Below are 14,614 nucleotides of genomic sequence, written 5' to 3'. Positions count from 1 at the left end.
TCCTTCAACACGATACTGTTGAAGAAATAGTTAAAGGAACTATGATAGCATGGTCACAAAACTTTGGGTACACAATTTATTTAAACGAATGGGAAAAAATTTGGACTGCTAACTATAAATTAACGATGGCAACCTCATATAAGGAAAACCATTATAAAATGTTCTACAGATGGCACTTGCCACCTGCTAGACTTGCAAAAATGTATCCAAATCTATCACCATTATGTTGGAAATGCAGAGAAAAACCAGGTACATATTACCACATCTGGTGGACATGTGAAACCACCCAAAAATATTGGGGGAAAATTAAAACTATACTAGAACAAATTACTTCTCAGACTATCCATGCGAAACCCGAACTATTTCTACTAGGAATCACAAGACAAAATTTTAGTAAAGAAAACAGATATATTATAATCCATATTATTACAGCCGCACGGATTTTATATGCACAATTTTGGAAGCAAGAAAAAAACCCAACTACTCTATCACTCTTCATTAAAATAATGGAATGCGCAGAAATGTCCAAACTAACAATGGAACTGCAAAACAAGGATGAGACAGATTTCTACAAAGCTTGGGATAAATGGTACCTCTGGTTAAAAAAAAGGAATTATCTAAAAATTATTCATCAAGAAAAATATCCAACAAAAACAACTTGAAAAAATAGCAATTTACATCACAAATCATAACATCAAATTGAAACAACAAACTGTAAACATCAATCGACACGAACTCCAACTTTACAAAGAAAATAAACCCCTAAATGAATTATATATATTGGCACTAAAAACTACTTTCAAAACATATCGATAAAGCCTTAGGGTAAAACACACCAACTACGAGCTCAAACTACAGGCCGCAAATCATGAAAGACCCAGCTCTAACGCTGGTTTTCGCTTCTCTATCCCCCCCTTCTTTTCCCTAGCCCCCTTCCTTCTATATCTACTTCCCTCCCTTCACAACCCCCTTCTCCCACTCCCCAATTACTACATAAGTAGAGTGTAAAAAATGTACAATATGCATATCTCTTTTGTCTTTCTGTATTTGGTTTTTATTGTATATATTTAATAAATTTATTTTCAAAAAAAGAAAAGAAAAGAAAAAAATATATATATAAAAATAAATATATAAATATAAATAAATAAAATTAAAAAATTAAAAAAATTAAAAAATAAAAGGGGGTCCCCAAACTTGGGAACTTTAAGACTTGTGGACTTCAACTCCCAGAATTCCCCAATTGCATTCGCTGGCTGGGGAATTCTGGGAGTTGAAGTCCAAATAACTTCAAGTGGCCAAGGTTGGGAAACACTGATCTAGACATTCTAACAAAAAGATTGCATTTCCTTCTACAGGTGCAATGGCCAAGCAGACCCACCAGAGGGCCGAATTATTGGTGCTCTGTTAAAAGGTGCAGCGGCCCCACCGAACCACCAGAGGGCAATCTAAATTTACATGTCTAGGGAGATTCTCTGTCGTCCAGGTCATAGGTCAGTGATTGCAAAATGACCAAAAAAAGGTTTGCGTGCCAACCATCCCATACATATGATCCCTCCCCTCGCCCAGTCCTCTGCACATGCACACAACCGCCCACACACATGCTCACAGGCCTCACTGAAGCCTGGGAGGGTGAAAAAAATGGGAAAATAGGCAAACCGGAAGTTCAAAAAAAAAAAGGACTTCCGGTTTGCCCGTTGAAAGGTTTTTCACACTCCAGAGGCTTCAGGAAGCTTGTTTTTCTGAACTTCCGGTTTTGCATTCGTGCGTGCTGGCATGCTTGGGCTGTGTGTTTCTTTGAAGATGTTTCACTTCTCATCCAAGATGCTTCTTAGACGAGAGGCGAAACGTCTTCAAAGAAAAACCAGACAGCTCAATTGCCTCTTGGGAAATGAAAAAAAATAGAGAAAGGGAAGAAGGAGGAAAAATACCCTCCGGCCAAGGCAAGATTCTATCTGTAGATGCTTCATTTATTCATTCATTCATTCATTCATTCATTCATTCATTCATTCATTCATTCATTCATTGGATTTGTATGCCGCCCCTCTCCGCAGACTTCATGGGGGTATTATGATCCTCAATACCTGCATTTAGGATTTTTTTTTCCCCATAAGAAGAATCCACAAGGAACATTCAACCCAACTTGACACCCCCAAAAAGCTAATTTTATTGGTAAAAGAAATTATAATGCTCACACGTTCTTTTCAAGCATGGATTATCTCCCTGTAATTAATTAACAGCTAATTGAGCAATTTGCATCCCATTGCAGAAATATAGATTTTTTTTAATCCCAAACTCTCTTTCTTTCTTTCTTTCTTTCTTTCTCTTTCTTTCTTTCCTTCCTTCTTTCTTCCTCCCTTCCCTCCGTCCGTCCATCCTTTTCTTTCTTTCTTAGATCCATACATTTTGAGGAACCAGGAAATCCTCCACATAGACCTCGTCTCTGACGGCGTAGTGCAGGGACCATCAGTCAATCAGAGGGTCAGGCACCTCAAGGTTGTTCTTAACCAACCCAATCTCAATATTGGTCAGCACCCGGGGCCACATTTTAACATCCAAAATCTCCCCAACGAAGGACTGGTTGATGTCAAAGCCCCCTCCGATGTTGTCCTGGTCCTGGTTCTGGCCCAGCACGAAGGAGCCCCCGGTGTTGATGGTGTAGCCCTTTCTCAGTCCCACTCGAGGGAGGGGCTCCCCGTTGAGCCACAGCTGGACCAGCCCATTGGTGGAATCCCACGACACACAGATGTGCTTCCAGCTGGGTTTCTCCTCCAGAGCAACCTTGAACTCTACCGCTGAACCACCAACTGCGATGGAAAACCTGTCGGGTGCGTTCAGGAAAATCTCAAAATCGTTTTCGCTGGAGTGGGTGGCGTAAGAGAAGAGCCTGAACGAGCGATTCAAGAGGGTGTAGTATCTCAAGCTGACCGTCAGCTTGGTTATGGGTTGTGGTTTGGGGACCTGGAGAACCACAGCGGCCTTGGCAGACGGTGCTGGGAAAACAAAGACCTTGTTCCTGAGATCTAGAAGGGGGCAAAATAGATCCTGGTTAGAAGGACACCAGCCTTGTAGAACAATGTAGATGCCACGTGGCCCAGTTTTTTCCCAGTACAAAAAGAGAGGCCATCAAATTAAATTAATCCTGGAAGAATTGAAACCAGAGAATTAAATTTAAATATTGGAAACCAGACGGCGAAGATAAGAAATGGTGGTAGTACTAAATAAGGATTCAACACGAATCTTAGTTAATGTTTATGGTTTAATTATACAGTGGTACCTCCTACCTAAGAACGACTCTACTTACAAACTTTTCTAGATATTCAAAGTGTTCAAGATTTTTTTTGCCTCTTCTCAAGAACCATTTTTCATTTACAAACCCGAGCCTCCGAAACTCTAACCGGAAAAGGCAGGGAGAAGCCTCTGTGGGGCCTCTCTAGGAATCTCCTAGGAGGAAACAGGGCTGGAAAAGGCAGGGAGAAGCCTCCGTGGGGCCTCTCTAGGAATCTCCTGGGAGGAAACAGGGCCGGAAAAGGTGGGAAGAAGCCTCCGTGGGGCCTCTCAAGGAATCTCTTGGGAGGAAACAGGGCCGGAAAAGGCAGGGAGAAGCCTCCGTGTGGCCTCTCTAGGAATCTCCTGGGAGGAAACAGGGCCGGAAAAGGCGAGAAGAAGCCTCTTTGGGGCCTCTCTAGGAATCTCTTAGGAGGAAACAGGGCTGGAAAAGGCGGGGAGAAGCCTCTGTGGAGCCTCTCTAGGAATCTCCTGGGAGGAAACAAGACCGGAAAAGGCAGGAAGAAGCCTCCGTGGGGCCTCTCCTGGGAGGTAACAGGGCCTCCACCCTCTCTGTGGTTTCCCCAATCGCACTCATTATTTGCTTTTACATTGATTCCTATGGGGAAAATTGCTTCTTCTTACAAACTTTTCTACTTAAGAACCTGGTCACAGAACGAATTAAGTTCGTAAGCAGAGGTACCACTATATAGATCTTTATTTTGCGGAGTAAATGATGTATTAAGAGAGGTTTTTATTTTACATATATATACAGTAGAATCTCTATTACTTATTTTATTAAGATTGAGATAAAAGAGCTTTTGTTAATGTTTACATTGATATAATGCAAGTTTTTTAAAGCAAGGTGGAGTAAAGGATTTTTTAGTTAGAGATTTAGTGATTGATGTTGTATGAATTTTATAGATTTGTGTGTGTGTTTGTGTAGATGAGTAATGAGAGATTAGAGCCTCCATTGAAGGTTTAGTATGGAAAAGATATGTTTTATTTATATTTGGTTATAAGCTTTGGTTTAGTGTTGTAATTATGTATTGTTTTTATTCTATGTTGGAGGGGGGAAAAAAATCTATTAAATTAAATCCACCCATCTAGGAGTCACTGGCCTCGTTTTTTTAGGGGACCTTGAAGAAGAGTTCAAGTACAGGCAATCACACGTTTTTCTATAGACCATATTGTTCTATAAAAGGAGATGAATTCACTTAAGAATATTTCATACCAGTATCTTACATTTGTTTAATGTAAACTTTGGCATGAGTTATGTTTTCATGTTTTACCACTTCATTTTAGCTTATCACACTGCATTTTAACTCATTTATTGAAATTGCCTTTATTTTATTTTATTTTATCTAATCTTATTGTATTCTAACCAGTTTACATTGCTGTACAGTGGTTATGATGAGTCGCAGTTTTATGATGACCGATGTGGCTGCTATTTTTGCTTTGATATGGTTGCTACTAATCAAAGAAATTTGAAGTCCCGTGTGTTGGAAACTCCTAGGGCACTGATGGTGAAACTATGGCACAGGTGGCACGCAGAGCCGTATCGGCTGGCACGCGAGCCGTTGCCCTGGCTCAGCTCCAACTTGCATGTGTGTGCTGGCCAGCTGATTTTTGGTTCACACAGAGGCTCTGGGAGGGCGTTTTTGGCTTCCAGAGAGCCTCCGGGGGGATGGGAGAGGGAATTTTTACCCTCCCCTGGCTCCAGGGAAGCCTTTGAAGCCTGGGGAGGTTGAAACCCGAGGTCATCAGAAGTTGGGAAACAGTCCATTTCCACCCTCCATAGGACCTTGGTGGGGCAGGGAATGTTGTTTTCGGTCTCCCAGTACCCAGGCATTAAATTATGGGTGTGGGGACTCTTTTGGCACCCGAGGAAAAAAGGGTTCACCATCACTGTCCTGGGGTCTAAGGGATGAGCGTGCGAACAGGCCAAATGGAGGGAGGGAGGGAGGGAAGGAAGGAAGGAAGGAGATGAGGTGTAGATGGAGGGGGAAGAAAGGCAGGGCTGGGCAGAAGGAAGGAGATGGATGTGAGAAGGTGTGGATTGAAGGAGAAAGAAGAAAGGGTGAAAAGGAGTGAAAGAGGAAGGGGGGAGATGAAATGAGGTGTAGATGGAAGGGAAAGGGAGGAAGGGAAGGGAAGGAAGGAGATGAGATGTGGGTGGAAGGGGGAAAAGAACCGTTGAAACTTACCTGAACGGTCTTCTCGATGCACTGCAAGGAGAGTCCAACGTGGGTAATTCTCCAGTCTCATTGGAGGGACTGAGTTTTAAGTTAAATATTATGCAGGCACCGCCCTCTAGCCCACCAGTCATAAAAAAACGAAGGAGCAGTAAACTATAAACTTTTTATTAAACAACTGGAAGGACACAAGCCCGGCCAAATAACTTAAATAATGCCAGGAAAAAAAGCCCTTGGTCCACCAAACGGGTGGGTTTTGGACTCTCCTTGCAGTGCATCGAGAAGACCGTTCAGGTAAGTTCCAACGGTTCTTCTCCAATGCACTTGCAAGGAGAGTCCAACGTGGGATGTACCCAAGACATAATAAACGGGAGGGAAACCAGGTCCAAGGGCGTTCAAGCGGAACACACCCTCTGCAACACCCTCCTCCCAAATGCTGCCTCCGCAGAAGCAAAAGCGTCAATCCGGTAATGCTTGATGAAGGTAGATGGAGCTGCCCACGTGGCTGCTCTACAAATCTCTTCGATCGAAGCTTGTGTTGACCAGGCTGCCGAAGCTGCCGCACTGCGTGTTGAATGTCCTGTTAGTCCCTGAGGAACAGCCTGTCCTGATGCTTTATAGGCCTCAGTGATGCAGACTCTTATCCAACGGCTAATAGTTTGTGAAGACACTCTAGTGCCTTTGCCTTGTGAGGAAAAGGAGATAAACAATGCTTCCGATGATCTGGAAGTCTGTGTTCTACGAATATAAATTTTGTCCGCACGTCTCCCATCCAATTTATGCCATCTGAGTTCAGATGGATGTGTGCCATGTGTACAGAAATCAGGCAATACTATTTCTTGAGTTCTATGGAAACCAGAGTTCACCTTGGGGATGAAGAAAGGGTCCAACCGAAGGACTACTCTATCCGGATGGAACAGACATAGGTCAGGTCTCACTGATAGGGCCGACAACTCCGACACCCTTCTGGCCGAAGTAATAGCAACTAGAAAAACCGTTTTTATGGATAAAAAACGCACCGTTACCGTCCTCAACAGTTCGAAGGGTGGAGCTGTCAAGGCCTTAAGTACGAGCGGTAGGTCCCAAGAGGGGAACCTATGAACAGTAGCCGGTCTAATATTCGTCGCTCCTCTTAAGAAATCCCGGATCCAAGGGTGTCGTGACAAAGGCCGGTAATAGTCGTGACTTAAAATTGTCGACAACGCCGCCACGTGGCGGCGCAAAGTGTTAGGAGCCAATCCCTTATCCAATCCTGCCTGAAGGAAGGTTAAGACAGTCCCTGGTAAGGCGGCTAAAGGGTCGATTTTCTGGGCTCCGCAGAAGGTGCAGAAGGCTGACCAGGTTGACTGATAAATTTGTCTCGTAGCTGGTCTGCGCGCAGCCTGAATGGTAGCTATGACCATGTCAGGGAGATGAAGCCGTCTCAGACGGTCCCCCTCAAGTGCCACACGGTCAGGCTCCACCACTGAGGCTCCGGGTGTGCAATGCACCCCTGGCTGAGGGCTACTAGATGGTCTGGGATTCTCCAAGGCGGAGAGATCGACAGCTCCCTCAAGTCCGAGAACCAAGCCCGTCGAGGCCAGAAGGGTGCTACTAGCAGTACCTTGGCTCGCTCCTGTATGATCTTCTGCAGAACCCGCTGAAGGATGCGAGTAGGTGGGAACGCATACAAGAGCCCCTCTGGCCAGGGGAGGCGCAGCGCATCCACCCCTTCTGTACCCGGAGATGGGAACCGGGAAAAAAAGCGGGGCAGCTGCGTGTTGTGACACGTTGCAAACAGGTCCAAGATCGGTGTGTTGAATCGAGATCCAATTTCCACTCTGCCGGGTCCAGAGTCTTGCGGCTCAGCCAGTCCGCCCACACATTCTCTTGACCTGAGATGTGTTCGGCTGAGAGAGAAGCCAAGTGGACCTCTGCCCATCTGAACAGAGAGTCGACCTCCTGCATCAGGCATCTGGATCTTGTCCCCCCCTGGTGGTTTATGTAAGAGCGGGCAGAGACATTGTCCGTTAGGATCAGGACATGGCTGCCCTGCACCAGGTGAGAAAAGCTCAGCAGGGCGAGGGAAACTGCCTTCAATTCCAAAAAATTGATGTTGATGTTCTTCAAATCCCGAAGACTCCACAGACCCTGTGCCACACTGGATGAAAGGTGGGCTCCCCACCCTGACAGGCTGGCGTCTGTCGTGATAGTGACAAAGTCTTGTCCTTGAAAGGGTGACCCCCTCTGAATGGCAGTTGAAGTCCACCATCGCATGGATCTCCTGACCCCTGCAGGGAGAATCACCTGTGTCCTGGTATGGCTGGTCTTCCTCCTTTGGTAGGGTAGGAGGAACCATTGGAGGGAACGAATATGCAACCTGGCCCAGGGCACGACATCTATGCAAGAGACTAGCGTGCCCAAAATCTTGGACAGGAAGGCCAGTGAAGGTCTTGGTTGTGATGACAGTGTCTGGAGCAGACTCCGGATATTGGCCTGTCTGTCCTCCGATAGGAATACCTGGCACAATTCCGTGTCTATGATGGTGCCCAGGTGAGCCAATCGGGTTGTTGGTGTTAAGTGACTCTTTTCCAGGTTTATGGTAAACCCGTATGTTCGTAGGGTAGTCAAGATTAGTTGAAGATCTCGTTGTGCCTGGTCCCAGGACTTTGACAAAATCACAATGTCGTCGAGATATGCCATAAGGCGCACTGACCTGTGTCTCAAGGTGGCCGTGAGGACATCCAATAGTTTGGTGAACGTCCTTGGCGCGGATGACAGGCCAAATGGCATCGCTCGATATTGGTAATGAGATCCGTTCACGAAAAACCGGAGGAATTGTCTGTGCTCTGGTAATACCGGTACATGGAGGTAGGCCTCCTTGAGATCGATAGAGGTGAGGAGATCCCCTGGGCGTATGGACTGTAGAATAGACCTGAGGGAGTGCATTTTGAATTTTTGATAACGCACATACAGATTCAACCGCTTGAGATTTAAAATCAAACGGACCCCGCCCGAAGACTTGGGGACCAGGAAAACGATTGAATAGAATCCCTTTCCCCTCAGGTGTATGGGAACCTCCTCTATCGCTTCTATCTCCAGTAGGTGCTCTATTTCCTGGTGTAACAGCGCCCTCTTTTGAGGATCTATCACCTGAGGACATGGAAGGAATCTGCTTGGAGGTACACGGAGAAAATTTATCCTCAACCCCTGTGTTGCTGTGGCAACTGCCCAGGTGTCGAGAGATGCAGCCCTCCAGGTGTTGGCGAAGTACAGAAGCTTGCCCCCCAGAGGGTAGGAGTCTGCAGAGTCATTTTCCTCATTTGGATCCTTTGAAGTTTGAACCTCTGTATGGACGGCGTCCCTGCTGATAGGGTCTACCTCGGTCCGCAAAGTACGGTCTGTCCTGACGGAAACCTCCCTGGTTGAAGGAGCCCTGGGGAAAGGTCCTCGACCCCTGAGAGACGGTTGAGGAGGGCTCGGCACGAAATGTCTGCCTTCTATAGAACGGTGTGAACCGTCTTTCTCCTCTCCTGTTGGATCTTGGAAGTACTTTCTTCTTATCCTTATCCTCGATAAGGACTTTTTCAAGGGAATCGTCGAATAATTTTTCCCCTTGGAATCTTGCTGAAGCTAGGCGCCATTTTGATTTTACGTCCGCCTGCCAGCTTCGTAGCCAAATTAATCTGCGGGAGGACAAAGAGGATGCTAGCGCGGGGGATGCAAATTTGGCCGCATCCATTGTGGCATCCGCGGAGAACTCCGTAGCCGCCAGCAGTTTATTTAAGTCCTGGTGGAGCTTGCCATCCTCCTGGTTCACTCATGATTGTATGTCCTGTATCCACAGGATAGTTGCCCTATTGAAAAATGAGGCAGCCGAAGCGGCTCGTAAGGCCCAGGCTGCCATTTGGTGTGTTTTCATAGCTATATTCTCGGCTCTCTTGTCCTCCGCCTTCAGGCCATCAGAGACCTCAGATGGAACCAAGGCGGTAGAAACCAAGCTTGCCACAGGAGGGTCTATGGTTGGAGATGTCAAAAGAGATTCCATCTCCCGATCGAAGGTATAGTATTTTCGATCAATCATAGAGGGCCCCTGTGCTGCTGCTGGTGTCTCCCAAGGCTTTTTAATATTGTCAAGGAAAATATCAGATGAGGGGATGGTTTCCGGTTCTTTCTTTGGTACTGAAAGCAAGACCCCGGTGGAGGCCTGTGCAGTGGCATCCTTAGGCAATTTCCCCTCTCCTGCCTCCTCAAAAACCAGCTTGGCCTCATTCAACATAATTCTAAAAAGAGAAGGCTTGAATAGACCTATAAGGCTTGGTGGCTCGGGTGGCTGTTCATCTCCCGACAACCCCTCGCCCTCTTCACTGTCCTCCTCTCTAAGATACAGATCTTCTTCCATTGATCCCTGGAAAGAAGCTGGGGCTGGAGGTGCCCACACATTCCTATGCCTCTGTGGGATGTGAGTCACAGGGGCCTGTTGTTGCGCCCCTACTGTGATCCCTTGGGCATAAACATTGCTTATTAAATCCTGGAGGTTCTGAGGCATGCTCTGCCAGGTGTCAAACGAGCTCCTCAGACCCACAGCAGAAGGTGTAAAGGTGGCCGTGGGCTGGCTATAATGTGCTCCCGTGCTGCTGGCCATGGGCTGGGTATACTGGGGTCCTGTTGATAATAGGGGGCGTTCAGGCGACCAATCCCGTTCCGTTGCCGAGCCTACAACCCCAGCTATGCCGGTTAGGGGGGAGGCCGGGGGGGGGGGGCGAAGGCCCCCTAAGAAGATTAGGCTGGGGCAGTGGCGCTGGTTGCTGTTTCTGCGACAGCTCCAATTGCCTCTCAAGCGCTCGGATCCTCTTCTCAGCGTCTTTAAGAGAAGCAGCCTGAGAGGCTTTAGCCTTGTTCTTCTCAGAGATAGGCTTGTCCTTGGGGGTAGCGGGCCTGATGGAAGTGGCCACCTCCTCCCCCAAATGGGCCGAATTATCGGTCATGGTGATTGTCACTCACGGACTGTCCGACAGAACCGAGGCCGATCGAAAACGCAGCCAACAACGCAATGAAACTGCGTCCTTAGTGCGGCTGCGCGTTACCAGGCAGATCGGGGGGGGGGTGTCTCGGAGCTTTCACTCGCTCCTCTCACCCCCAGCAACCTGTCTCTCGCCAAATAATAAAATGGCCGCCGCGCCGTTGTCATGACAACCGGCGGGAATCCAAACAGCCGCTCCCGCCGTTTCCATCTGAGGGCTGGCTAATGACGCCGTTTCGGCGTTTATACGAGGTCCCTTTACTGCGACTGAGTTTTCATGACTGGTGGGCTAGGGGGCGGTGCCTGCATAATATTTAAATTAAAACTCAGTCCCTCCAATGAGACTGGAGAATTACCCACGTTGGACTCTCCTTGCAAGTGCATTGGAGAAGAGCAGGGCTGGGTAGAAGGAAGGAAGGAGGAAGGAAGGAAGGAAGAGAAGGGAAGGAAGGAGGAAGGAAGAGAAGGGAGGGGAAGGAAGGAGGAAGGAAGGAAGGAAGTAGGAAGGAAGAGAAGGGAAGGAAGGAAGCAGGAAGGGAAGGAAGGAGGAAGAGAAGGGGAGGAAGGAAAGAAGGAAGGAAGGGGAGGAAGGAAGGAAGGAAGGAGATGAGGTGTGGATGGAAGGGGAAGAAAGACAGGGCTCTGCAGAAGGAAGGAAGGAAGGAAGGAAGGAAGGAGATAGATGTGAGGTGTGGATTGAAGGAGAAAGAAGGATGAAAATGAGGGAAAGAAGAAGTGGGGAGGAGATGAGATGACGTGTAGATGGAAGGGAAAGGGAGGAAGAGAAGGGAAGGAAGGAGATAGATGAGATGTGGATGGAAGGGGGAGGGAGGGAAGAGATGAGATGAGGTATGGATGGAAGGGGGAAAAGAGCAGGGCTGGGTAGAAGGAAGGAAGGAGGAAGAAAAGGGAAGGGAAGGAAGAGAAGGGAAGGGAAGGAAGAGAAGGGAAGGAGGGAGGGAGGAAGGGAAGGGAGGAAGGAGGAAGGAAGAGAAGGGAGGAAGCAGGAAGAAAAGGGAAGGAAGGAGGAAGGAAGGAAGAAGGAAGAGAAGGGGAGGAAGGAGATGAGGTGTGGATGGAAGGGGAAGAAAGGCAGGGCTGGGCAGAAGGAAGGAAGGAAGGAGATAGATGTGAGAAGGTGTGGATTGAAGGAGAAATAAGGAAGGATGAAAAGGAGGGAAAGAAGAAGTGGGGAGGAGATGAGATGAGGTGTAGATGGAAGTGAAAGGGAGGAAGAGAAGGGAAGGGAAGGAAGTAGATGAGATGTGGATGGAAGGGCAAGGGAGGGAGGGAGGAAGGAGATGAGATGAGGTATGGATGGAAGGGGGAAAAGAGCAGGGCTGGGCAGAAGGAAGGAAAGAAGGAGGAAGGAAGAGAAGGGAAGGAAGGAGGAAGAGATGAAAAGGGAGGGAAGGAGGAAGGAAGGAAGAGAAGGGAAGGAAGGAAATGGTGGACAGGATTTCAGATCCCTCTTTACTCATGGAAATACTACATGGGATCTGGCTGAAGCCCCCTCAGAAGGATCTTGTGTGGAAAACCACCCACAGCCTTACCATCCGACATTCTCCCTGACCAACAAGCTCTACCATGAACAGAAGATCCAACAGCCCCATTGAGAACCACACCAAGGAAAAGCTCAACCGATTTCACCCAGCTTCTGGAGACCAGAGGACCCTTCATGGACCGGTGGAGCATCTCCTACATGGGTTGAAGCCTCACCTTTTTGGCCGAAGGATCCTGTCAGGCAGGCAAGGATCAGGAGGAGGGAAGGAAGGAGGACCATCTCGGCAGACGATGGAGGAACTCTTGTTGGCTGCAGGAACTCTTGTTCTGTGCCTTTGGTCACCAAATCTGGTGTCCTGCAGGACCAAATCCCCTCTTAAATAGAGAAACTCTGGGTGGTTTCTTGTATATTTGTCTTGAATTCGGGACAAATGGGAGATATTAACCCCAAGTTTCCTCCTTGGACTTTCCCCCAGAGAGTATTTACATTGCAACACGCTTTCTACTGTACGTAACGTGTCGGTTAACTATTGCACGTGTAGAGATATACTTAGGGCTTCAATTTTTATTTCGTTTTATTTTATTAACCGATTAGATGTACAATCAGAAAAACATGGAGGGCTCTTCTGTAGAGTTTGGCTTCTTCACCCTCGGACGTGTCTTGGTCGACATTTTTGGGGTCTCCTGGGTGGGAGGTAACTTTGAAGGTCAGAAAAAGACTGGACCAGGGAATTGAGGTCCATGGGTCGTGCCAAGGTTGGACAATCCTGGTCTTGAAGACAATGGGTGGAGAACAGGAGCGAAATGTTACCAGTTCAGCCCAGTTTGGTACCAGTAGGGGTGGCTGCTAGGGGTTTGGGGAGCTTACTTACTTACTTACTTACTTACTTACTTACTTACTTACTTACTTACTTACTTACTTACTTATTGTATTGCCAATCCCTCCAAAACGGACAAAATACGGATTGATTAGTAATTAAGATTTTGGGGTTTTTTCTTTTATCTCTTTTCTCCTTTTTGTTTGATTAATAGTAATAGTGCTCGGTTCTTTTTTATTTATTTTTTTATTATACTTTGTACTTTGTACTTATTATACTTTTCTTTGTAATAATTTTTTACAATTCTATTTAGGAAGAGGTAGTAAGGGTTTTTAGTTATTTTTTTAAGGAGGATACATGAGAAGGGGTAGTATATATAACGGCTTAATTGTGTCTGTAAGAATAAGATGAAATTATCGTAATAAGGTTAAAGGAAATCAATGTGGAATTCTATTAGAATAAAATTTGGATATCTAGATGACAAAATTAGAGGTCAAGGTTGTGGGGTATGATTAATAGCGAAAATAATTAATTTGGAACCATTAATTTTGGGGGGATAATTATATATGATTTACTAACTAAATACTGTTTTTATTGTGATTTGATTATTTTGAAATGTATTGAAAAAAGTTTGTATGGAGGAAAAAATTAAAAGAAAATTATCCCCCAAAATAAAAACAGCTAAAATCTCATAATAAAAACCAACAATACAATAAGACAGTAATGACATTTAAAAAAAACACACATACTTACTTGCAATCAATCTAATTTCAGGCCTGCTGGAAAAACCAGGTCTTAAGGGCTTTCCGGAAGACAGGTAGGGTGCGGATCTCTGGAGGCAGTTGGTTCCAAAGGGTCGGAGCCACCACAAAGAAGGCCCTTCCCTGAGGTCCCGCCAACCGACATGATTTGGTGGACGGGACCTGGAGAAGGCCAATTCTGGTCGCAGCGAGATATGACGGAGGAGGCGGTCCTGTAAATAGTCTGGCCCTGAGCCATTTAGGTATTTAACTGGTAGCGGCCATTTAACTGGTAGCGGCGGCAGCCATTTTTACTGGTAGTGGCAGCAGCACAAGACTCTGCCTCCCTGGTCAGACGTCGCCATTTCCTTGTTTTTAACATTCCCCTTTAAATTCATATATAGCTAGAGGAAATCACAAAACAAAACAATAAATATGAAACCAGAAACATTTCTGTTGGGAATGCTGGGCCAGAAGGTAGAAAGAAAATATTATTACGTCACATTATACATTCTTACCGCAGCTAGAATCAAGTTTTGCACAATACCGAGAACTAAAAGATGTACCAACTGAAAATATAATAATTCAGAAAATTTGGGACTGTGCTGAATCGGATAAAAGGACAATGGGGTTAAATGAAAAGAAGGATTCGGAATACGGTGAAATTTGGAGTGTGTTTTACAGATGGCTTTGTGAGAATAATTTAAGGAGTCCCGAACAATAAAAGAAAAAAAAATATTGTTAAAAAAAATATCTACATATCGGACCATGGAAGGGTATCACTGAGATAACTGTTGGGTACAAAATGAAGTATCTTCATACATCTTCTTATGCCTATGTTTGAACTCCCCCTATGAGGTCACTCCGTCATCCATCAACACATTATGGAAAGCTTTTACATCTTTTTGGCTTTATCCCTTAGGGCAGTGGTCCCCAAACTATGGCCCGCGGGCCACATGCGGCCCACTGAGGCCATTTATCCGGCCCGTCGGTGAGTGACAAGAGCACAGGGAAAAGAGAGAGAGAAAGAAAGAAAAGGGAAAGAGAGGGAGGGAAGGAGAAGTGGAGAGGAATGAAGGAGGGAAGGAAGGA

General features: G+C 46.2%; 1 protein-coding gene across 1 annotated transcript; it reads right to left on the bottom strand.

Moving 5' to 3' along the window:
* Nucleotides 1–2,144: 2,144 nt before the first annotated feature.
* On the bottom strand, nt 2,145–14,053 carry LOC139175322 (serum amyloid P-component-like). Its single transcript, XM_070766372.1, has 2 exons — nt 12,181–14,053; nt 2,145–3,020 (listed from the first exon to the last, which is right to left on the bottom strand). Exons 1-2 carry the CDS (start codon nt 12,242–12,244, stop codon nt 2,464–2,466), a joined length of 621 nt encoding a protein of 206 aa, XP_070622473.1. The 5' UTR covers nt 12,245–14,053; the 3' UTR covers nt 2,145–2,463.
* Between the last annotated feature and the right edge of the window lie 561 nt (nt 14,054–14,614).

Source organism: Erythrolamprus reginae, chromosome 13 (genome assembly GCF_031021105.1).
Source record: "Erythrolamprus reginae isolate rEryReg1 chromosome 13, rEryReg1.hap1, whole genome shotgun sequence".
Lineage (NCBI taxonomy): Eukaryota > Metazoa > Chordata > Lepidosauria > Squamata > Dipsadidae > Erythrolamprus > Erythrolamprus reginae.
The sequence above is the reverse complement of the archived record's forward strand: the minus strand, read 5'-3'. Positions and strand labels throughout refer to the sequence as shown.